Below are 25074 nucleotides of genomic sequence, written 5' to 3'. Positions count from 1 at the left end.
AGGAAGGGAATCACCTCCCCAAGGCTGCCTGGAGCCAAACCTGCAGAGCATCTTGCAAGGAATTTGGGAGGAGAGACTTGTCAATGAGGCACAGATGATCCACCCACAGAAGGGCAGGTGAAAGCCCTGAAGCCAAGCCACAATGACACACTCCTCTCTAATCTAAACGGGACCAGAGAAAAGTAAAACTTGGCTTTTATACTTCCTTTTTTTTTCCCCCCAGAAGTGCTTTTAGCAGCTTTTCGGGTTTCTGCACAGAAGCAATTCAATGGATACTCAAAAGAAGCAGCTGGAGTACCATGTTTTTGTTTACACTGAGATTAGACATACTTCCTTGTCCAAACACTGACTCAATCAGCATTTGGGCAAAAGCATTACCATACATGGACTGAGACCCACACACTAGTTCTACAGTGGTGGCTCTGTGAAAATACTTGAGGAAACAAAACATTCATGGCTATGGAGAAAAGACCATGGAAGATACCATCCTCCAAAGAAGCTAACTCCTTGGGTGCTCTTACAGTGACCCCTTTCAATAGACCCAAGGGGACTGAGTCACTAATATTCCCCCCCCAAACAGCTATCCATGTTCAAATAAATGTGGTTCTCTGTTGCTGCCATCTAGCCTATGTATTGAGGTCTAGGGAACATTCACAGCTGGCATTTTGTGAGTTAGCACTGATTCTGGGCATCTTCAAAGCCTTGCCTGAAAGTGCTCAGACTTGCCTACACTACATTGCCAACAGAGATAAGGCAAGTGGGATTCATTCATAAGGACAAAGCCTAGAGCCATGTATGGTTATGGTGCTGATTCACAGAGTATTTTTTCACGTGGGTTTTATTTTTGCTGTGTGCAAGCAGTGACCTGTAGGAAAGGATTCAGACGGCCTGTCAAAATAGGCAAATAAAGAAAATCAGGATGACAGATCATGTGAGAAGTATAGGTCTGGCTTCAGGATGCCTTACATCTCCAAAACTGACAGCACGGGTCCTAGGCTGACCTTTAAAATCACACAGATAAATTGCTGGTTTGAGTACTAGAATAAAATGACAACTACAGGAAAAATAATCAGCCAGAATCACTCAATGTATCAGTACTGTGTTCAGTATCAGTACTGTATCAGTATTGTGTTGAGGGACATGGTTTAGTGGGAGCTATTGGGAATAGGTGAACGGTTGGACTGGATGAGCTTTTAGGTCTTTTCCAACCTTGGTGATTCTATGATTCTATGATTCTACTGCTACAGAACATCTAGCCTCTTCCACACACACAGAAAAAAAGCAGCCAAATTGTTCTAAAAGCAGCATAAATCACTTTTTCTATACTCACTTCAACTGGTACCTGCAATCTTCCCTGCAATTCCAAATTCCCTGTAACAGAACCAAGCACATCCTCTGAGCTACATCAACATGCTGTGAAGCTTCTTCCCACGCAGCTGCCAAGTGGCAGCTCAACATGAATCAAAGCCAGAGGGAGATGGCTGGCTGGAGCCAAACAAGTGACTGCTGGACGTGAGCTGGGCTCCCAACAACTCATCTCTTCTCAACCTATTCCCTATCTGGAACTGGAGATTCAGAGAAGGATGCATCTCATAGAGTCATAGAATGACCTGGGTTGAAAAGGACTTCAAAGATCATCTAGTTTCAAGCCCCATGCCATGGGCAGGGTCACCAAACACTAGACCAAAACAATATACCTAACAATATAAGGAATAGATGCTGAAATAGAAAGCCTTACAGTCATAAGTGGCAGTGTTTAAGAGACTGTGTTTTATTAATAAATAGTTCACCATCAGACAAAAAATTATTTTATTAATTGAAAACAATTTGCACTGAAAGACAACTCAAAAATTGAATACTTTGGTACACATGAACAGGAGACTCCACATCCTGGCTGCAAAGTTGTACCATGCTTTACCAGCCTGAGAGTCTTGGAGCTTCTTGCTATCTCAATACAACCAAGAATGGGGAAATTGCTATAATCTGCTCTCAAAGGCTTTGCCATGGTTTCCTGCCAGAACTTCCATAAAAAAGAAAGAAAAAGAGAACTAAGGATCTAGTGAGCTACATGAGCTCATCTGACATGCTGGAGGAGGGAAACACATGATCTTTAAGATCCCTTCCAACCCAAGCCAGCCTGTGATTTAAGTTTTACACCTCATATAACATAATTTTTCCTTTAACAAATGCTGATTTGTGCTAAGTCCATCTGTCAAAACCTATGACTTGTGAGAACCCCAACAATCCCAGTCTAGGTACCAACAGACAGACACTGGCACAAACTGAAATGGAATTGCTTAAGAACTACTAATTGTTCAAGTCTTAACCTGAACAACACTTTATTCTGTCATTTCAACATTTAAGAGGAAAGACTACTACATGGTATCCAAATGAAGATGTCAGTAGGATGGACAGCTAAACTAGAGAAACTGAGCTTGGTATCTGACTGCTCCTACCAGCATCTTTTGGAATTGGGGCTGTTTACAAAGGTGGACAGTGATAGGACAAGGGGGAATGGTTTTAAACTGAGACAGGGGAGGTTTAGGTTGGATCTTAGGAGGAAGTTTTTCACCCTGAGGGTGGTGAGGCACTGGAACAGGTTGCCCAAGGAGGCTGTGGATGCCCCATCCCTGCAGGCATTCAAGGCCAGGCTGGATGTGGCTCTGGGCAGCCTGGTCTGCTGGTTGGTGACCTGCACACAGCAGGGGGTTGGAACTGGATGAGCATTGTGGGACTTTTCAATCCAGGCCATTCTGTGAGTCTGTGGTCTCCTGATACTTGTCAGTAGCTTTTAGAGAGGGGAAACAACTTACTATCAGGTCAGACTAAACTTCCACAACAATTGCAAGAGAACCTGAGGTTCAGATTGATTACATGCATGGCATTTCTGCCCTTTGCCCCACCCCCTGCACTGTTCCCCTTTTTTTTTGTCCTTCCACTCCAAACTGTGGCCTTGTCAGACTGGATCTTTTGCACAACATCAGATTTCCTCCCTAAGGCTCTGCCCAAAAACACATTCTGAATTGCTAGAAGGGTTCATGACTGTTAAGTACCTAATGCTGGATATCAGGAAAAATCAGGAAGGAGTGGTGATACGTTGGCACAGGCTGCCTGGGGAAGTGGTATAGCATGCCTGGAGGTATTTAAGAAACGTACAGATGTGGCACTGAGGGACATGGTTAGCAGGCATGGTGGGGATAAGGGTGGAGTTTGGTAACCTTAGAGGTCTTTTCCAACTGAATGATTGTAGCATTTGCTGAACTTCATGTTGTCACCAGCAAGATCACCAGTACAGAGCAGCACATTTCCAGTTTTGGAAGGACTGAAGGTGCAGTGTGATGAGTGTTTGTAGGTACACTGCTGACAGATTACCAACAATTTGTTCAGCATCAAAGCAGACCTGAGGCTGGTAAGCCTCTGATAAACCAAACGTTGTACTGCACTCTACTAAAGCGTTACCAAGGCAGGAATTCAACCCAATTTTCATCACCTCCCTAAGAGCTGAATGAGGATATTTCCTTACTGTTAGACAAACCATTATTTCTTTCCAGAAAACAGAACATATTCCTGTTATCTACAATTTGAGCAGATCTTATTATCAGCAGAATTTTTACACTTGGGCTCTTCTGTACTTCCTGCAAAGCATATGTTGCTGTATTCAACTGGCAACACAGAGGAGGGGACATAATAAAGTCAAATCTAGGATGACTGCTTCCTTCCAAAATAGATGAGCTGGCATGCAGTCTTCTTTCCCTGCTGCTTCTTTACTTTTAGAAGACAGAAATACTTTCTACTTCATAGCAAGTGCCTATATTAGCAGATAAACCTGTGTACCTCAGGGCCCTATGCAAGCAAAGACTCAAGAATTAAACTATGGTAACAGCATACAGCTCCAGATTTGTCACCTGAGTTACTCTTTGTAAAGCAGATCAGTGGCATCTAAACACTCAATACCCTCCTTGTATGGAACATGAAGATCTCTAAAGCTACTGCAGGCAATACTGTAGAAAACAGCATGAGAGTTTTCTAGATTTGGATTTGGAAGTCAAGTTGCTTTCTTTTTATTTTTAATTTCCCAGAGTGCTTTAAGTTTTGCTTTGGGTCGTTTCCATTGAACTACAGTCACTCTGCTCTTTAAATAAGATTACATAACAAGTAGTGAAGTTTACCTATGTGATTGAAGTCTGAACTACCTGATCAGATCCAGTTCATGTCATTTGAGAGCTGCAGATGAGGTGGGTGCAGCACATATTTGTTAGTTTATTATGGCCCTCGCCTACCTCTCTTGGTGAGAAATATCAGCAACTTCAGGGATTTTTTTGTATATATATTAGCAACTGGGATGTAGACTCCAGTTCCACAAGCATTTTAACATTTCAGTTCCAAAGACACACATTAGTAAGGAGCTAACAGTAAACTAAGTTGTAACCAAGATGTTATCTTGCTTTACTGCAATGGACACTTAACTCACCTGATTTCTTTGAGTCCTTCTTTCTGGATAACTTGAAGAATTTCTTTATGGCTCATAGGTGTATTAGGATATTTCTCCAGGACCTGGCAAACAAAGCAGATGGAGAGTATGTTACTCATTTGTACTTTCATTTTACTGTTCTACTGCACAAAAGACTGTTCAGAGATCTAGGCTTGGAGATACAACCAAGGAAGAACCACTGACTTGCATCTTGTGACCAGCTCTCCCAGAAGACTTGCTTTAAAGCCATTTCCAAACTTGATTTCCATGGCATTGCTTCTAGATCTCACCTCCTAAAGAGAACAAAACCCATCCTCTGCAATAACAAAGTGGCTTCATCACCATCCCCTTCACACAGGGATTTTTGAGGACCTACTGAAGTACCAGCTATATGGAGCTTGTGAGAAACAAATCCTTACTGCATGCACATATCTGAGCTACCAAAAGCTGCCGAGTTACCAGCAGGTGAGGTCACGTAGTGCAGGCTCTGTCTTACATCAGTTAATGCCCCTCTAAAATGGGATCAGATAAAGCTGAAACAACTTCGAATCAAACTGATTATGAGAATTAAGACTTTGGGGAAGTATGGTGTTCAATACTGATAGGGTTCTTGGAGTCAAATATATTCTGTCCCTCTCCCGGCCCACAGCAGGCACAGGGTTGTGCTTATGGTGTCACTCACTGCCCTCGAGACACAAACCATACTTCTTCCTTCTGCTCAGCACTGGACAGACAGATGCTTCTGGGGGAAGATATCAGCTACTACACAGGATTTGGATATTTTAAGCAATATTTGCATTGGGGAGGAGCAGGAAATGCCTCATTTCCTTCTTAATCATCCACTTTTGACCTGAACCCAGCATACCAACCCTTGGATCCTAACATATCTTTGACCAGAATCAGAAACACTGCAAATATGCACCAACATGTTTGCTCGTCACTGCCAAGGATTCAGTACTCTGAGTGTACAGTGGCATGAAATGGTACTTTTTCACCATCCACTTAGAAAAATATCTGAAAACTTATTCTGCATGTGCAGAAAGTACGTGGAAGACTAAAATAAAAACGGTCAGTCTCGATTTTCACATGCAGTACCAACTTCTTTATGGCAGCAAAATAAAGGAGAAGAAAGCCATGGTACAGCTCTGTTAACAAGGAACTTCAGGGCATTCACACAGACAAGAACACAACGTGTTTGCAAGCCCCAGTTAACTGTTAATGTTAAGACTATGAAATGCCAATCTCAGTATACCCAGGATCAAACAAGTAGCAAGAAGGCATAGACATGGATAGGACAAGGGAGAATGGTCTTAAAATGAGACAGGGGAGGTTTAGGTTAGATCTTAAGAGGAAGTTTTTCCCCCAGAGGGTGGTGAGGCACTGGCACAGGTTGCCCAAGAAGGCTGTGGATGCCCCATCCCTGCAGGCATTCAAGGCCAGGCTGGATGTGGCTCTGGGCAGCCTGGGCTGCTGGTTGGTGACCTGCACACAGCAGGGGGTTGGAACTGGATGAGCACTGTGGGCCTTTGCAACCCAGGCCGTTCTATGACTCTATGATATGATGAAGGCTGTTTGTCTGCTGGTAGGAAGGAGAGTTTACAATACTGAGACCATCCGCTGACTCCTGACAAGGGATGCTCAAGAGAAGGATGGCAACCTTTACTGGGCTTCTCTCCCCTCCCCACATCCACCAATGAAGATATTAACCTGCATGAAATTCAAGCTGCCAGCAAGGTGGCTCGAGTACTGCTACAGAAAACACAACCAAGTCTTCAGAGATGTGGTTGTTTGATAGCACTCAGCTCTAAGGAGGAAAAAGGAACACTAGGAGAGGAGGAGACAACAAAACAAGTTGTTATGGTGCTGTGGCAGCACAGCAGGACACGGATGGAGAGCAGAGAATGAATCTGTGGGACCACAGTGGTCTGTGTAAGCTAAGTGACACAGCAAGATGGGAAGAGATCAGGTCTCAGATTTTCACTTCAAATGAACAGATACACAAAGAGGATGGAGAGAAGGATGCAGAAGCATGCAGAAATGGAGAAAGATCTTTGCATTCTCAAGTTGCCTCTGCCATCACAACATACTGGAAAAACTACCACATCAAGCTGCAAGACTAACAGAACAAGGTTATAATAGGGAAGTGAAGGACAAACCAGAAATGTTAGGATTTTAGGCTCACATGACAGGTAAAGCACAACCCAAGAGAACTTTCCTCAATCATTATGTCTGTGCCATAAATTCAGCATTGAAATCCATTTCATGAACTGCAAGAAGACATCTACCAAGGGAAACAAAACACTGCCTTATTGCAAAAAGGCATGAACAGGAATGAAGGCCATTGTGAAAAGGCTTTCGGATGACTGAAAATGCTTTATCCCATGAGTACTACGCAGTGAGGTATGGTTAAAAGAAAACAAAAAAAACTAACAAGAAGGGTTGAAGATGCAGGAAACAGGCCCAATTACTTAAGCTTGGTCTAGACAAGCTCATCTGGAAAAACAACTCTGCTGGCTGAGCAGCCACAGCTCCTCAGAGCAGCAGAAAGTTCACACGAAAATTCAGGGGCTTGTTGACAGCGGTCAGATGCTTCCCAGAAGCCTCCAAGCACATCTCGTGCACGGCCAGATCCAAGGACAAGCCAACAAGGAAGAGTTCAAGCAACCCATGCTGAAAGTGGACACCAACCCAGTGCAGTCTTTCACAGAATCATTCAGGTTGGAAAAGATCACCACGATCCCAAACCCCATCTCACCCCAACACGTGAACGTCCCTCAGTGCCTACATCTCCACGTTCCTTGAACACCTCCAGGGATGGTGACCCCATCACCCCCTGGGCAGCTGTGCCACTGCAGCACTGCTCTTCTGGAGAACGTTTCCTCACATCCAGCCTGAATCTCCCCTGGCACAACTTGAGGCCATTAAGTCTTACCCCAAGGGCAGGCAGCATGCCAAATTGCAAGCATTCCCAGTCTCAGCCTACTTAGATAAGCAGAGCAGTCTGCATCTTGATATACATAACAACTACATGCCACTTTACAAGCTGATCAAGAAGAACCAGGTACAGGGGGATGGAAGAGACTTTAGGAGACAGACAAACCTCAAGTAGCTTCTCTCCTTTGCCCTTTCAATGCTATACTGGATTAAGGACTTTCCGATCACTGTGTAAATAAATGAAAAGGTACCCACAGCCATCTGCCTCAGATGCATTTTGAAATGAAGAGTCAGGATCCAGCCAGGCTGGATGTGGCTCTGGGCAGCCTGGTCTGCTGGCTGGCGACCCTGCACATAGCAGGGGGTTGAAACTAGATCATCGTTGTGGTCCTTTTCAACCCAGGCCATCCTAAGATTCATGAACTGCCTTCCTACTATACTTGGCACCATCTAAAGAACAAGCCAACAAATGCCAACAATTAGTTATTAAAAAGCTGCCTGATTACTAGAGCCTAGCTATAAATGCTTGAAAGTGACAACATTCCACATGGATGAAGCTGTATACTTAAGATAATGTCAACCATGCTCAGATTAGGTTGCCTTGGGTGTTGAAACAGAGCAATTGGCTCATCGTTAACAAAAACACTTGAGTTCTTTTTTTGCAGTGTCTGCTGCTTTGACCCCTGAAGCTGTTCTGCTTTCTGCAAAGAAAATAGGAACATGGAAAGAAAAGATTTCTTAATTCTGCATCTTGGAAGGAAGGCAACTTTCTAACTCCTATGGCAATAATGCTGTGAAATATTGATTCATAATACCTGAAATTGGACTTAAAGGACAAGATTTGAGAAGCTAAGTATCTATATCAATTAAACCTGGAAAAAGAAAGACAACGAAACATCTCCACAACTCCATCCTACCACACAAAGTGCAACAAAATAAACAAGGCTTTGCTCCTTTTTTCTCAATTTGCTCCTCCTTTTTTCAGGTTTCCCAGATTTACGAGCACCAGAAAGAAGACAACAGCATCAGATCTGTGGAGGTGGAACACCAGGACTGGGAGATGTGACACTGAAGGATGTGGTCAGTGGGCATGGTGGGGGTGGGCTGAGGTCAGACTTAATGATCCTGGAGGTCTCTTCCAACCTGATTGATTCTAGGGAAGCAGAAGGCCAGTTCAGCAGTGGGGTGTGTGATAAGAACTGGAAAGCACCTCACTAAAGATGTTTCAAGATGTTTTAAGAGATACTATAGAAGTAAACCTGATGATGGAAATTACTTCAAGACTTTTATCACAGTTTCGCTGAACTCAGGTTCCAAGTCCACATCCTACTGTCAGGTTAAGTTATCACCGCTCAACCTAGAGCGATGTTCCTGCACCTCTGGGCTGCCCATGGGTGCTGCCAGCTGAGACAAGCTGTAAAACCCTGAAGCATTCCTACAGTAAGTTCTACTTCCAGCATCAACCTGCAGAAGGGCTTACCCATAAGCAATGATCTTCTTAAGAATTTCAGACACCACAGTGTTGACCAGTGGCAACTTCATGAGAGGAAGAGCAGGAAGGATGGGGCAATGGACACCATCAGGTCTGGGGCCCCCAGTACAAGAAAGTACAAGAAAGGCAGAGAGCTGTTGGAGAGGGTCCAGAGGAGCCACAAAGATGATCTGGGGACTGGAGCACCTCCCCTACAAAGACAGGCTGAGGGAGCTGGGCTTGTTCAGCATGGAGAAAAGAAGGCTGCAGGGTGCAGCCTGGCAGTACCTAAAGGGAGCCTACAAACAGGAGGGGAATCAACTCTTTGCAAGGGTAGATAACAGCAGGACAAGGGGAAATGGTTTGAAGTTGAGGGAGGGAAGATCTAGGTTGGATGTCAGTGGAAGTCCTTTACTATGAGAGCGGTGAGGTGCTGGAACAGCTGCCCAGAGAGGCTGTGGATGCCCCGTCCATCCCTGGAGGTGTTCAAGGCCAGGTTGGATGGGGCCCTGGGCAGCCTGGGCTGCTATGAAACGTGGAGGTTGGTGGCCCTGCCTGCAGCTGAGTGGTTGGAGCTTCATGATCCTTGAGATCCCTTCCAACCCTGGCCATTCTGTGATTCATCACAACCACAAAACTTATGCAGCAAGAGCTTACAAGAAGCACTGTGTTGAAGCATCGTGTCGAAGCATGAACACTGAGTGCAGGCAGGAGGGATTTAAAAGTAGAAAAGCAAACAGGCACAACCCTAAATGTGGTCATTCAGGGCTTGCTGCTTTAGGAGAAGTATGGCATGCATCTGCCAGCACTGCTAAGCCCACAGCCAACACAAATCTCATCTTTACACAGAATCCTATGATCAGTAAGGATGGTAAAGACCTCTAATATCCTCTAGTCCAATTGCCAACCTGTGCCCACTATGTTTCTCAGTCCCACATCTACCTTTTTCTTGAACACCTCCAGGGACAGTGACCCCACCACCTCCCTGGGCAGCTGTGACAATACATCCCCACTCTTTTGGAGAAGAAATTTCTCCTAATACCCAACCAGAACCCCCTTCCTCCCCCCCAAAGCTTTCATCTTATTTTCATTTTCAGATGAAATCAATAGACTTCCCATCTCAAACCTAACAATAAAGCATCCTGTTCTTAATGGGAACTCTCAAAAAAAGCTCCAGCTGTTCCTCTGTGCTACACTGGACCAGCTATAACACACTTATGAGACCTTTTAATGAGACTGAAGACTGTACACACACAGTGAAGCTCTTTGGTACTGGCCATTGGTACAGTCAAGTTGTTCTATAGACATTAAACAATTATCTGCATGCCACTGCAGCAAACTGATGAGTGTTACCATTAGTATATGAATGCAACAAATTAAATGACATCTGCTGCTGCATCTGTAAGATATGGGACATTTAACTCCTCCGTGCTGTCTAAAAGCCTCTAGAGTGCACGGGAATCTTTGGATAGAGATGAGTTTTGTATCTCCTCATTTTAGATTTTATTACTTTCCTCAATTCTTTGACAACAGAAGGAGTGAAAAACCACAGGAAAAGCAGAGCCAGAGAAAGCCATTATTATATTGACTGACAATTAATTGCAAATAATAATAATAATAAGCTTAGGAATAAAGCAATGGCAACCTCAACTGCTATACCTTTGTGAGAAGAACAGCGAGAGGAATGGCATTACACTTCAAAATGTTACAGTCAAAGATCCAGTCTTCACTTTGGAAAGATATCTACACATATAAACGTCAACTAGATTCTTTCTAAAAGCTTAGATTTGTTTCCTTCATTTGTTTTCCTCCAGTTTTTTACTAGGAGAAGTAAAATTACTGCTCCTCCTGAGCTTAGCATTGCAGTGAACCCTGTACACCACAGAACGTGGAGTTAACTGCACATCCCTGTTGTTCCTCTTTGCAGTGCCACCTGGCTGCTCCAGCTCTTCCAGCTCTGGCTGCTCAGCCTGAACAAAGCTCTTGGCACAGGTTTCCATCCAGCAAAGTGGAACCATCGGAGCCACAATCTCTGCCCCTGATGTTTCAGCATGCTGCCTAGCAGTCCAAATAGCGAGCAGTGGGAATCAGGGACCTCCTTCCAGCAAGATAATGGAATTCAGCTCTTAACCATACATCCCCGAGCATCAACTGTTAGTGGATGCTTCTCAAACCAAACTGGTACCAAGTGCCCATCCACTCTTCTTCAAAGCCACCAGACTGCAAATGACACTGGAAAAATAGCTCCTTCCTGTCAGATCTGACTCCAGGGCTTCAGGAAACCCTGAATGTCCACCAAACCCAATGTTTACTGCTGAGCAGCTGAACAGCACGACAGGGAAGCTCCTCCACTCACCGCAGGAAGCAAATCCGCACACACATTTACAGGTGCCAAAGTTCAAGGCTGGGTGAAAGCTCCATGCACTAAATTAGCATTCACCTCACTAAAGTGCATTACACCACGAGCAGGCAGAGTCCTTAAAAGGCTGCAATGAATCATTCATGAATGAGAGAGCTAAAACCCTCCTCCAGGGAATTAAGAATAGGCCTCCCCTCCCCCAGGAGCCCAGCACAAGCCGCTCACTGGACCAAACCATTAAGTTCTCTTCTATAGTTTATTCTTCGCCAGAAGACTCAGCTATATCTCTGAATTTAAGCAGGCTGTAAATGATTAGAGGAAGCTCTCCCCATATAACTACGACAGCATGCTCTGCCAGCATTGAAAGGTAAGGTAAAAGCTTTGTGGCAACTTGTCCAGCAATGGCTTGGCTTCCCCCCCCCCTTCAGCAGTGAACTAGCCATCCTTCTTCAAGACCAGATAAGAAGGAACACCTTAATCCATTCATATTTCCAGCAACTTCTCATTAAAATGCACTTTTGAGTTTTGTTATTGATGATCTTCTATCTAAAAGAGCTAGAATTGCCCAACCTAATGCCACAAAGGTAACTATCGTTTGGAACTGCAGAATATCCAGAGCTGAAAGGGACAACCAAGGATCGTAGAATATCCCAAGCTGGAAGGGACCCATAATGGTCAGAGAGAAGCCCTGGCTCCACACAGCACCACCCCCAACACAAACCCAATGGCTGAGAGTGGTACCCAACACCCCCTGAGCTCCAGCACTGGGGCTGTGCCCACTGCCCTCTGGGGCAGAACCTTTTCCTCACATCTTGCCCTTCAGACCTCTCCCCATCTTTGCAGTCCTACAACGAGCAAAACGTGGCTTGAGGAATCTGCTGGGATTTAGATGCCTGCTAAATATTGAGAACAACACACAGCTGCCTGTGGGGGAACTGACTCTGCCCCACCAGCTCCAGCCACCCCTGGATCAGGCCCTCCTCAACCCAGGTGCTGGTGCCTCCATGAAAGCTTCTTGTGGCTTCTCTTGTGAATCTGCCCAGCCACTTTCTGAACTCAAGCTTTTAGCCTTGATAAAGAGTTTCCAAACTCAACTGCGGACTGAAGAAATCAGCGTCTCCCTTGGTTTGTTCTGGCTCCATCTTCTAGCTTACTCTTAAGCTCCTCAACACAGTACACTGCAAATAACACACAGACCAAAAGATGAGCTTCTTCCTGGTGCTTCCAGAAAGAGAGTTTTAGAAATGTTGAAGGCTTAGAGCTAGTTCTTAGGTTAGAACCCAAACTCACCTCTAACCAGCAGCCCTCACCTCCCTTCCTACAAGGACTCCAGCCACAGAAGCAACAGTGGCAATGTCCTTTTACACTCCTGCAGTGGGAAAACATTGCTAAGCAAGGCAAACTTCACAGCTCAGTGGGCACACGGACCCTTCCCAGGTGGTCAGGGGCAGAGGTAGCATGCAGAGACAGAAGGATTTGACCTACATTTGCAGTCTCTCTCCTGCTCATCCAATTAGCCAAATGCTATTCATGGCTTGAACCAGAAACAAGGCCAAGAAGGTATGGGCAATTCTATGCCATTAGAAACCAAGTGCCATTAAATACACCAGCACACGTGGCCATTTCCTACAGCATCTAAGCCTGCAGCATAGCAGAACTGTATTTGGGGATGTTTCATTTTAAGGATACCACACAGTAAAAACCAAAGCACTGCTCCTAATAAACCATTTCTGGATCTGTGACCAACTTTTCCATCAGCAAGACAGCTGCACTTCTCTTCAGTGCCCACGCTGCAGGCTGCCAGAGCTCCCACCTGGATGCAGCTCCAAGAGAGGAACCAGCACTGGCAGCCTTACATCAGCCTCAAACACTGAGAGAAGCCCAAGTCTGGGACAGATTCTTGTGGGCAAAGCCAAAAGCAATCACCTCTATAAAAAAAAAGCCTAGAACTTTCATACCTAGTGCATACATGCCTTAATAAAGAAAGCAGCAAACAAACAGGGGTCAGAGGGCAGAGAAGATGCAGAAAGAGCAACGCTTTCAAAAAAAATCCACTGCATGGTATCTCAAGTCTTGAGAAGGCTGAAGAGTTACACAGCAGCCATGTGGCAGTGAGAAAAGGTCACATTATTAGCAAGAGAATTATTACGCAGGAGACTTGCTGAACTGCACCTGGCTGTGCGTTCTGGCTCCTCCACACAGCACAAAAATTCAGAGTTTGGATGAAAACCACTATGAAGTTGTCAACTTTACACATATATACACTTTGAAATATAACTGATCTCAGGCTCTCAATATATGTGGAATCAAAATATTTACGCTCAAAGCATGTTGCAAAAGGAGGACCCTGAGCAGGCAGTGAGGCTCTCTCAGTATGGATCGATGGTGCTCAATATAACCCAAATCATAAAGCAAACAGCAGACAGGGCAGAAGGCCAGGAACTGCATGCAGCAGCCATGGAAGGAAGCCTCAAACCAAACAGACTTCAGAAATCTGTGCTGCCCGGAGCAAAGAGCTGAACACAGCTGTGTCCAGTGGCACCACCCAGCCTGCCAGGGGGGCCCTCAGCACTGGTGTGAGAGCGTGGACATGTTGACCAACATGACCAGCTACCAAACTTAGACAAGTTATTTTGCTTTGCTTACTGCCAAGAAACTGTGTCTCAAGTGACTGAATGCGCTATTAACACACGGAGCTGCTGAGCTGCTGCTCACCCACTGTCCTGCACTGCAGCTCCCCTCCTTCTGCCAGCGTGTGTGTTCACGCAGGCTAAGTGGTAAACAAGATTGGGGACCTAATCCAAGCTAAAAATACCTTTTTAAAGACCAAATCAGTTTTATCATTCCGTTTGCCAAGCGGCTTCAAATCAAGGGGCTCCATGGAAAAAGAGGAGGCAGTGCAAAGGGACGGAGTGCCCCGCAGCAGAGCAGCTCAAGCTGTTGGTGAAGCAGCATCTGCAGAACGCCCAGCAAATGTCACAGGAGCCACAGGAAGCAGGGTCCTTCTCTGACCATAGGGCACAGGAGAAAAGGGAAGCATTCACAGCAACACGTTACAGCCAGAATGCAATCAAGTTGCATAGTGCAGTGTCACAGATTTGTCAGCCATGATCTGCAATACCATCCTTCTCTTAAGGCTTGCTGTGGGATACAGAACCTCAATACATGCTCTCATGCAGAGCACCCTCCCAGCCACAGCAGCTCTTGTCACCCTGCTGTTAGGTCCTGGTGCTCGTGCTGAGCCAACAGCCCAGAACTGTCCGAGATAAAAGGGACCATTAAAGGCCATCTGGTCCCACTCCCCTGAAATAAGCAGGGACACTCACAACTCCATCAGGTGCTCAGAGCCCCCCCCTCCCAGCCTAGCTTGGAACATCTCCAGTAAAACAGTTATCATCCTTATGCTCTTTTATATGGGTTCTGGTCCGTATTTTAGCTTTCACACCAGGTAGAAAGCCGAAGCAGAGGTACCTCAGGAAACCCATTGCCACTGACCTGAAGTGAGAACTAACACCAAGAGCTTTCCCTTGAGTTTGAAGAGCTGCTGATGAGACTGTAACAAACAGAAATATCTGAGAACAAACTCCTACAGCTCCTCAGTCTCACTCGAATGCAGCTGAGCAGACCCTGAAACACAAGAATCTCGTTACCATAAGAGAGTAGCTGGGTGTTGGCAAGAGGCTCACTCTGCCTGCCAGAAAACCTCAATAGCTGTTCCGAAGTTGCTGCTCAGGCATGCCTGTCTTACCCAAACCACTGCATGCCTTCCATCTGGCTGGGACAACCAGCAGTGAGAGCAGGAAGGTTGCTGGGCTCTGCTGGTTTAAGTGGTTCTGCTTGGTTTTAAACACTGAAAGCGAGGGCTTTGCATCTCACCCTATCCATACTGTGTCTAGCAGAGAGAGCAGGAACAGTTTTCATCAAATCCCGCACACTGAAGTAGGCAAGCACACTTTGGAACAGGACACAGGTTTGATGACAGCCAAAAAGACAGCTGGAAAAGAACAGCAGAGAAAGCAAATTCAAGATGACACCAACATCTCAAGATTCCTCTGTAAAATTAGAGGAAACCCCTCAAGGGGACAGAAAGCAGAAGGTGAGTTCACTCCTGTGCAGACTCAGCAGGAGACAGCAGAGCTTCTGCAGCTTTTGAGATATCCATAGGATAAAGATACAGCCCTGACAGTCAGTGCTGGAGCGCGTGGATTCCACATCCAACAGCCACAGAATATGCAGGTAAGTAACTTGAAGCAGGGAACTTCTCTTGCAGGATATTATTTTTCCACATTCCTTCCCCTGCAGCAAAGAGGAAACCTTAACACTCATTCTTTCCTTTCAGGACTGGCAAACACTTAGCAGCACACAGCTCTAGAGCAGACGTTAGGTCGAAGAGACAGGAAGCCCCAGCAGCCTGAAACATCAAAATAGAGGCGTCTGAGGTACGTTCACTGCCTGGTTAAGGGAAGCGCGATATTTGCAGGGAGCTCGGTAAATAAAGATGGTTTACTTTTATTAACAGAGTTTGGAGCTCAACTTCAACTCCAAACCTTTGTCAGAAGAATAGCAGTTGGCTGCAGAATTCCCATTCCCCCAGCATAGAGCTGAAAGCCTCCCACAGAAGCAAGGCTCTGCTAACACGCTCAGCGGAGGACAAGTGTGGAAGAGGTTTTATAAGCAAGTGGTACTCAAGGATTTAAGAGATGGGTGAGCTGGGGTTGCATGCGTGCCTTGCTTTATGGTTTTCAGGTTGTGAAGTACCTGCTTGAAGTAAGCAAGAAGGTCGAAATGCAAAGATGTGGGTGTTAAATTCATATGGTTTTCAGAAGCACATTTGTTTATTTAGGGAACAAGAACCTATCCAAGCTCAGGCATCAGCAAAGCCTTCCTGATTAAGGATAAACTCATTATTGCCATTCCAGCTACACCTCTGAAATGTGACAGTTTTATTAACCTGTCTGGCATTCAGCATTTAAGGACTGGGATTTGCAGGTTAGCTGGAAACAAGAGAGGCAAGCAGGGCATTTAGGGGTCCCTTCAAACCCAAATCATTCACACAATCCTCTAGAACCTACATGGAAGAAATAAAGCGGATGTGAAATGATGGTTCACACAAACTCTTCAAAACAGATACTCAAACTCAGCGAGACTTGAATCTCAGCCAAAACCTATAAACTATGCTACTCCAATGAGCAAACCTGCACCAAGTTCCATGCTTTCCTGCACACCAACTCTGGAAAGATGGCTGAAGTGGGGTTATGACCGTACCAGGAAACAAATAGGACTTCGTGACAACAAGAATGGGATTTATGCCTCAGTGGAGGATTTGAGAGAGCTCAACTAATCCTGGCTGATACAGTGGAGGATGTGCTTGGGAGAGGGCAAAGATTGCCACAGGAATAAAATGGCACAAACCACAAGAGAAGGCGTTGCTGACCTTCCATCACCAGAAGCAGCGATGTCCACATCGTAACGACAGACTGAACTTCACTTTCAGCATTTCCAAAGCTCCGCTGCTATTTCATAAGACAGCGTGTGGAGAAAGCAGAACTCCCCACTCAACTTGAAGCCTTTTTACACTGCAGAAGCCACAGATGCCAGGAACACAAGCCTACTGCAGCCTTTCAGCTGACACAAATCCCTTGAAACGCTTGGTTTGTGCATTGCGTGCCAAAAAGTGCAGGGGAAAAAAGGAGTGAGAAGGCTTTGTGGATCTCAGGTGGATGACATACTGGGACAGAGTCGAAAGGGAGCTCAAAAAGAGCTTCTGAACAGCAAAACTGTGAGCTGTAAGAGTGAACCATTATTGCTGTGGCTTGTACGAGGTTAGTGAGCTAGCTCAAGTTTCCCCACATGGAAAAGGGAGAGAAGAGAGAATTTGTCCTAGCAGAATTTGGGTTGCATAACTTGTCAGAAAAAGAACAGGGAAATTTTTTTTAAGGAGTGATCTTATCAAATCAGTTTCTATTCAGAAGCAAGCAAAACATGAGTAAGCACACTCAGACTCCAGTACAGTTATGGGAGACAGTGTTTAGTGTGCATAAACCCACTGCAAGGAGTTGGAGGAGGACACACGGCTACCAACGGTGGCACTGAATTATTTTGTGCTCTTGAAAATGAAGTTTTAATCTGCAAGTTCAGTCCTACCCCACAGGAGATGCATCCAAGTACATCTGTAGGACCTCTTGGCTGGAAGTTAGTTGTTCTCACAGCAGTTTCACTATTAACAAAAACTGAAATCCTTGGGTTTTGAACACCACAAGAACCAGGGAAGCATGTATTCTAGCTGACTCAATAACTGCACGCACATCTTCTGATGCTGCAGCGTCTATAGGTACATACCTGGTTTTAATCGGGCAAATAAGAACTTCACTCTGCTTTGAGGAGGAGCAGGAACTCTATTCACAGTCCCATCATGTGCTTCTTCAGAAGAGCCAAACATCCCATTTCAGAATCAATAAAATACCCAGCTCCTGACTTGAGGGCTGTCATCCTATAAAGCCATGCTAAGCACTGGACACACTACATTATGTCTTCCCCACACGCAACACCAACACAACTGCAGAATCATTCAGCTTGGAAAAGACCTCTGAGATCACCAGGGCCAACTGCTGACCCACCCCACCGTGCCCACTGACCATTTCCTTCAGTGCCACAACCCCACAGTTCTCAAACACCTCCAGGGATGGTGATCCCACCACCTCCATGGGCAGCCTGTGCCAATTCTTGACCACTCTTTTGGCTCACCTAATTCCTACTGCCGCAGCTACCAAGTGATAAACCTACGTGGTTGCCCCCTGAACTTTCTTCTCTACTCAGCTCCACCTACCCCACTCATACTTCACTGCTTCTGCCCACAGCACTTCATGCTATCAGCAGGCCACAAGCAACGGGTGTCATTCGTTATCTAGTTTCTCACGTTTTATTTGAAAGGCTATCAGGAACAACAAGGAGGACATTTCCAGTACTTCTCATGAAGTTGCCTCCTTCAGGGGCTGAATTTGGACCTGACCTTTGAGAAGATCCCACAGCAGGGATATTACAGAAACAGGAAAATTAGACCAAGGGCTCTGTTGTCTTTATTCCTCCCAACATACCAAAATAACCACATGTGCAGAGAACCCAACAGTCACACAACAAAACACATCAAGCATCCGCTTCTTTTTATGCAACTGCTATGTTTTAATATGAGTTGCAGGCAATCAATGCACAACCAGATCCCCTGTGGAGGAAACCAGAGGAGCCTATCATTGCAGCAAGTCTGGTGCACAGCTCTGCAGGGTACATGAAGTATGCTGAAGTTAAATGAAAGAGACCAAGTAAACATATCTGAGCTCCTCTTTAAAAGTAGTATCTTGCCTGCATCTACTGCTTTAAATAAGAACAGAACCTTGTCAGTTTTCCTCTGGACCAGCTTTGTGCTGTTTTTATAGCTCTACCCCAGTTTGATTTTGTACAGCAGTGCTGAGGGTTTGTGCTAGCTGCCAGCAGAGGGTGCCAGGGGCACAAGGGCACACAGCTTCAGTAGGGGATTCCCCACAGCACAGGTGCAGCTTCCTCTGCCTGAGGTTCCAGCAACACGCTTTGGGACAGACAGACACACCAACCTCAAGGCCAGGGCCAGCTGCACTGCTGACATCAAACTAACCACATCCCAGCACCGCGTCGTCATCTCCATCCATTGGCTGCAAAGCCAAACACACCGAGGTCACTTCTGAAGCAGCAGCAGGCAGGGCCCTGTGCTCAGGGGTCTGAAGCACGCCTGGGTTGACATCTCCAGCTGGATCACACTTCTACAGCTTGGGAATTAGTTTGGAGAAAGGCAGGCAAGTAACTGGATGGCTGAATGGGAGAAGGCCACGTTCTGTAACCTGCTTGCTTTCTAGAGGAATAAAGGGTTTTTCTTCCACCTCATCTCCTCCCAGCTCTACTGCCGTATCAGCATCAACTTCAAGCCTCCACATTGGAAAAGCTGTCTCTCTTGAGGATTCTGAAGAAAAGCTAGAAGAACCTCCAGCTGAGGCATCCAACAGAGCACAGCCTACACTGGGTTACAACACTTTGTATCTGCAGAGCAGCGGCTGACTTTACAGGAAGTGCCTTTAAAAAAAAACTGCCAAAATAGGAGGAAAATACATCTAAGTGCTATGGTCAACAAAAGATGCAAAGAAAGCTGCAGTTCTGCACTAACACCTGATCAAGTTGGCATGTTTCAGCTCAGTCTCGTGCAGCTACACAAGTTTTGCAGCCCTGCAGTTCAACGGGAAGGGCTGCTGTGCTCCACACCCTCCTCGTTTTTCCCCTGATTGATTTCTGCACTTCACCAGAGAACCCATCACTCAACCTCAGGCATCGTGTGCATCTTGGACCTAAGTACTACTTGTCTCTGAAAAACAGTCTGAGAACACAATTCAGCTCTGCTGACCTCCAAATGGAAAAGCTGCAGCCGAGCATCTGAAATAAGCAGCAGAAAAAAATAACAGCATTGTCTGCCAGGCTGTCAGTCCTTTCCCATCAGCCTCAAATTAATGTTTTACAGAATCCTCTCAACTTCTGTATATTTTTGCAGCAGTCTTTGAACCTTTGCAGATTTTCACTTTGTGAATAGGAGCGAACAAATGGACCCGGACACTTGCAGACAACGGGCAGCCCAGACAGCCAAGATCCATCTCTTCTGAACAGAAAGAGGCAAAGGATGGCATCACCTTAAGGAGAACTGCACCTTAATGAAGAGGGCAGTCTTGATGAAGTCCACTTGAGAAAGCATGCAATTTGTTTCCCTGTGAATTAAGCTTTCTGACTTGGTCTTTTGAGCAAGAGGTCACTCAAGAAGGTGATGAGGCACTGGCACAGGTTGCCCAAGGAGGCTGTGGATGCCCCATCCCTGCAGGCATTCAAGGCCAGGCTGGATGTGGCTCTGGGCAGCCTGGTCTGCTGGTTGGTGACCCTGCACACAACAGGGGGTTGAAATTAAATGATTGTGGTCCTTTTCAACCCAGGCCATTCCATGATTCTATAACATTACTATTATCTCCTCCTGGGAGGGCTGCAGCAGGCTGTGTGCTCCATGCCACCCATCCCTGTGATGGCACGCTGTCTCATTGCGTTCCTCAAGCTGGTATCAGTAATCCAAGCAGACCCTGAAGCAGAAGATGGGTTCCCATGGTAGAGCTGACAGCACTGCACAGAACTCTGACGTCTTTGCCTCCAGTGTGGTTCCACTTAGGTGAGGACACTGGATTTCCACCCTCCAAAGCCAACAGGAGTCAGTGTGACTCAATAGGAAAAGCAAGAAAACACACTGTTGTAGCAGCTTGAGGTCACGAAATATAGCATTCTGTGCTCATGATGGCCAGGCCAAGGGGCATTTAGGAGAGACAAAGAGACAGCCTGGAGCACCAGCACTCAGCCCCCATTCACAGCAACCAACCCAAGCAGCAGAAAGCAGTTTTCTCAGGTCACACAAGGGGTGGACTCCCCATCAAAAAACAAACACCAGATTTCTTTGAGCTTGGCACACGTCAGCATACACTTCCCTGCACACAAACAAAGCACTAAGATGACCTGCACATGGCTCCTGTCCAGCACCAGGATTCCTTGCTTGGATTTCAGCAGGGAATTGCCAGCACACAGCAACTGAGGAGCTGTTGGTGCAGCACAGCAGAAATACACATAGAGTAGGAATCCTGTACAATGCTTGTGGATTTTTGCTGGTTTATAAAGCTGTGTCACAGGAATGGTGCTCAACATAAGCAAGAGGAATAGCAAACTTGCATACACTCAGCACAGTGCAGGACTTCCTTACTGCACAGCCAAAGTCCTGCTGCCTCACATAACATCACACTTGCACTCATGAGCATTCTGGTGTGTCTGCAGTGCTGCTGCTTTACCAGAGGGCTGTAGGAGAGTATATCTTCAACTTGGGGTACCATGCAGCACTGGCTGCCTACTTTAACAAAACTGACCTTAATAACAGGGACTTCATATGCTACTGTCCCAAGTTAACAGTCATCTGCAGCTGCAAGGTTACTGAATGAGCCAGGAAATAAGAAAGAGGTTGTTTATCAACAGTGACTTCCTCCCTGAGCACTGCCCTCATGGGGCACCCTTCCCTCCCCTCATACTGTACTGCTGCTCCCATTAATAGCCCAAAACACATCAAAATCAGCACAGTTTAAGTCCTGCTGAATTAAACTCATCTGTACACCCACTGCCCACACTCTGTCTTCCTAGCAAGCAAAAAAAGCCATGTTTCTGTTGCTTATCACCTTATTTGAAGCAAGCCCTGAAATACTGCAACAGATGCAGTTAGCTCAGCACCCTCCCCACATCCCCAGCCCCTGTCTTGCATGGCAGCCACCTGATCCCAAGCAGCTCGTTAGGAGGACTAACCTGGCACAGAGCCACATCAGCACCATAAGAACAGCAGCTTCCTGCTGCTTCAGCTCCCTGAACTGCCAGCACCAGCGGTGATGCAAGAGCTGGAGCAAGGAGACAGAGCTGGGACAGATACCACAAACACCAGCATCCGTGACATCACGCTGCCATTAAAACATGCAGCCCTAGGACTCTGCCCCACCAGCTGTGAACATCAGGGCCCGTTCCATCCCATCTGGAGCCAGCTCAGAGAGTTAAACCTGCCAAAAATCCAGCTCTGTGCACAGGCTGAAGAGGCAAACCACTGCAGAACGCAAAAGAGAAGGTTTCCCAAGTTTTATGATACCTTTCAGGAGCAGAACAGCATATGCAAGAGCTGCAGCATTTCTCAGAGCAGTTGCAGAACATCCCCTACAAGCTTCAGCCACGGGCAGCTCCAAACCCAATGTGACTACACAAGCTAGGACAAGAACCAAAAGGCATTATTTCAAGCTGAAAATGCAGGGGAACTTTTTGAAGACTGGAATTGGAGTTTGACCAGAATATTTTAACATTCCCGCTGAATACACAAATAGAAATATTTGCCAAAAGGGAGGTTTTGGCAAGCACTTGCTCATTTTGGCTCTGTCTGCCATGAGGCTGGATATGTGACCCAGGATAACATGTAACCTTCGGTGCTGAGAGCATATTTTCTATATGCATGTTCAGCTTTTAAGTGGGTTTTGGAAGAGCCTGCTGGATAGAATTATCAACAGCAATGCACATAGGCTGGAAAAGATCTGCTCACACTTACAGCCTGGAGTGGAAATTCTGCCATCCTTATTTGGAAAAACGTTGAAATACATAAATTTGTGTATACACACACACATATATAATGTGTACATATACACACAAAAAACATACACAGAGAAACCAACACCTGTGGGACACATCCTGCATTCTTAAAATAGTTATCTGCATCATATCTCCTGACCGAAGAGCAACTATTCTGATGCCTTTCAAACTGTAAATACAAGCTCTAAATAAATTACTATTTATGAAGAGTCTGTGCTTGCAAGTCTCAACCACAAAGGCCTATTTACATTTGCTCTCCAGCCAGACTTCTTAAGTCTTGTTTTAACAGATACCTGTCAGAATGCTTGTGATTGAATCCAACTCCTCACTCTCTCCATTAGATTGAATCTGAGCTGCACACACAGATAGCTCCAAGCGTACACCATGCTGCTACCACACAGCCCTCCAGTCCAGCCCCCACAGATCCCACTTACTCAGTGTACCCTCTGCTCAAGATCCCTTTCTCTGCACCCAACTCAACAGGCTCAGAGAAAAAACACCAAATCCAGCCCCAAACCAGACTGAAACAAAGAGCATCAGAGCAGGAAATCAGCAGGCAGGAATTCCAGAACTGCAGGGACCTCTGAAGATGCTCCAGTTCCATCCTCTTAAGCAGGTTTCCTACAGCAGGCTGCACAGGAAAGTGCCCTGGTGGGTTTGAATATGTCCAGAGATTCCTTCACCTCTCTGGGCAGCCTGTTCAGGGCTGTCACCCTCAAGATCTCCTTCTGGGGTCAGCAACTTGCTTATACAACACAAGACAACCAGCTTGTCCCTTTTGCAACTGGGGAAAGGCATCCATACACCATAAACACAGAGAAAAGTCATGAAACATTACTTGTTGCCTCTGTGAATAGGAATCATAGAATCATTCAGGTTGGAAAAGACACCTGAAGTCATCAAGTCCAACTGGCAGCCTAATTTCACCATGTCCATGTCCTTCAGTGCCACATCCCCACAGCTCTAGAACACCTCCAGGTTTGTGGACCCCATCACCTCCCTGGGCAGCTGTGCCACTGCACCACTGCTCTTTTGGAGAATTTTCTCCTCATATCCAACCTGCCTGTTCCCTGGCACAACTTGATGCCATCACCTCTTGTCCTTTTGCTGCTACCCAGAAGCAGAGGCTGAACCTCCACCTTGCTACAACCTCCTTTCAGGGTCTTCTAGAGAGTGATAAGGTCTCCTCTGAGCCTCATTTTCTTCAGAACAAACAAACCCAGCTCCCTTAAGGCACTCCTCATAAGACTTGTGCTCCAGACCCTTCACCAGTTTTCTTGTCCTTTTTCTGGACAACTGTAAAATCACTAAGGTTGGAAAAGACCTCTGAGACCTTTAAGTGGAACCACCAAACCCACCACAACCACCTCCTCCATTAAACCATGCTCCTTGAGCACCACTGGAAGAAGCAAGCTGAAGAACCTCCCACCTGGACTTGCAGCACTCAACCACAGCAAGCTGCAATCACCTCCTGTCCACCTCAAGTGACTCCAACACAGGCTGCAAAAGCTCAGCTGAACAAAGGACAAGCAGTAATAGCATTAGCATCGGGGAGGTTCAAGTTGGATAACAGGAACAATTTCTGTTCTGAAAGAGTAGCAATGCAGCCGCCCAGGGAGGTGGTGGGGTCACCGTGCCTGGAGGTGTTCCACAACTGTGAGGATGTGGCACCGAGGGGCACAGTGGGCAACGGGCATGGTGGGGTGGGTTGGTGATCTGAGGGATCTTTTGCAACCTCAGTGACACTATGACTCTAAAAAGACTGAGAAAATACTAGCCTTCATAGGAATAAAAGTAAACATCTAACGCACAGAAACGCACACGCACACAAAGTTCCCAGCCACATGTGCAGCTGCTTCCACCGAGCGCAGCCCCATTTCCAGCAGCGCTCCATCCAACGACAGCAACAAACGCGACGCTCCCCTCTCGGCCACACGCCTATCCACTCCTCCGAGCCGCTCACACTTCGTTACCGCGCAGCAGCCGCCCCAGCACCCAGACGGATGCAGGACACACGGACACACCGCCGGCCGCTTCCCGCCTCAGCCCCCCCCCCCCCCCGCCTCAGCCCCCCCCCCCCCCCGCCCCTCCCGGCCGGGCCGCCGCCCTCCAGCCGCAAGGCCCCGCGTACCGTCCGGGCGGCCTCGGCCCAGGTCCTGCCCTTCTTCCGGCGTCCTTTTTCCCTCATGTCGTTGGCTGCGGTGTTGGGAAGCTGCGACTCTTTCGCTTTTTCTTTCCTTCCACCCGCCCGGCAACGAGCGGCGGCGGCCTCAAGGGAGAGCGTTCCCAACCCCGGCAGCCCCCGCGCCCGCCGCCGCTGCCATATTGGGACCCGACTGTACAGCGCCGCGGTCATGTGACCCCGCCGCGTGACCCCTCCTACTGTACGGGTGGGCGGGGCTCGGCGAAGGGAAGCCCCGCCCCTCAGCGCTGCGCGTGCGCGCCGCCCCGCCCCTCCGTGCCGCCAGCCGCCCGCGGCTCCCCTCCCCCCGCCGTCACTCAGTGCCGCGGAAGGTCCTTGTCCCTCCCCCGGCTTCCCTCCCCCACAGACATCGACGGCTTCCGGCTCCCAGCTCCCGGCCTCCCCTGCGGTTTGCGATTGCAGTCGCCTCTGCGCTGCTGCCCCGCTTG

General features: G+C 46.9%; 1 protein-coding gene across 1 annotated transcript in view; it reads right to left on the bottom strand.

Moving 5' to 3' along the window:
• Nucleotides 1-24804, bottom strand: part of ASXL2 (ASXL transcriptional regulator 2) — a 92732-nt gene extending 67928 nt beyond the window's left edge. The window contains exons 1-2 of the mRNA XM_048937304.1: nucleotides 24575-24804; nucleotides 4472-4554 (exon numbers count right to left, since the gene is read on the bottom strand). Of these exons, the coding sequence (XP_048793261.1) occupies nucleotides 4472-4554; nucleotides 24575-24799 (308 nt within the window). The 5' untranslated portion in view covers nucleotides 24800-24804. The remainder of the gene's footprint in view (nucleotides 1-4471; nucleotides 4555-24574) is intronic.
• Between the last annotated feature and the right edge of the window lie 270 nt (nucleotides 24805-25074).

Source organism: Lagopus muta, chromosome 2, assembly GCF_023343835.1.
Source record: "Lagopus muta isolate bLagMut1 chromosome 2, bLagMut1 primary, whole genome shotgun sequence".
Lineage (NCBI taxonomy): Eukaryota > Metazoa > Chordata > Aves > Galliformes > Phasianidae > Lagopus > Lagopus muta.
This window is presented reverse-complemented; position numbering and strand designations above follow the sequence as displayed.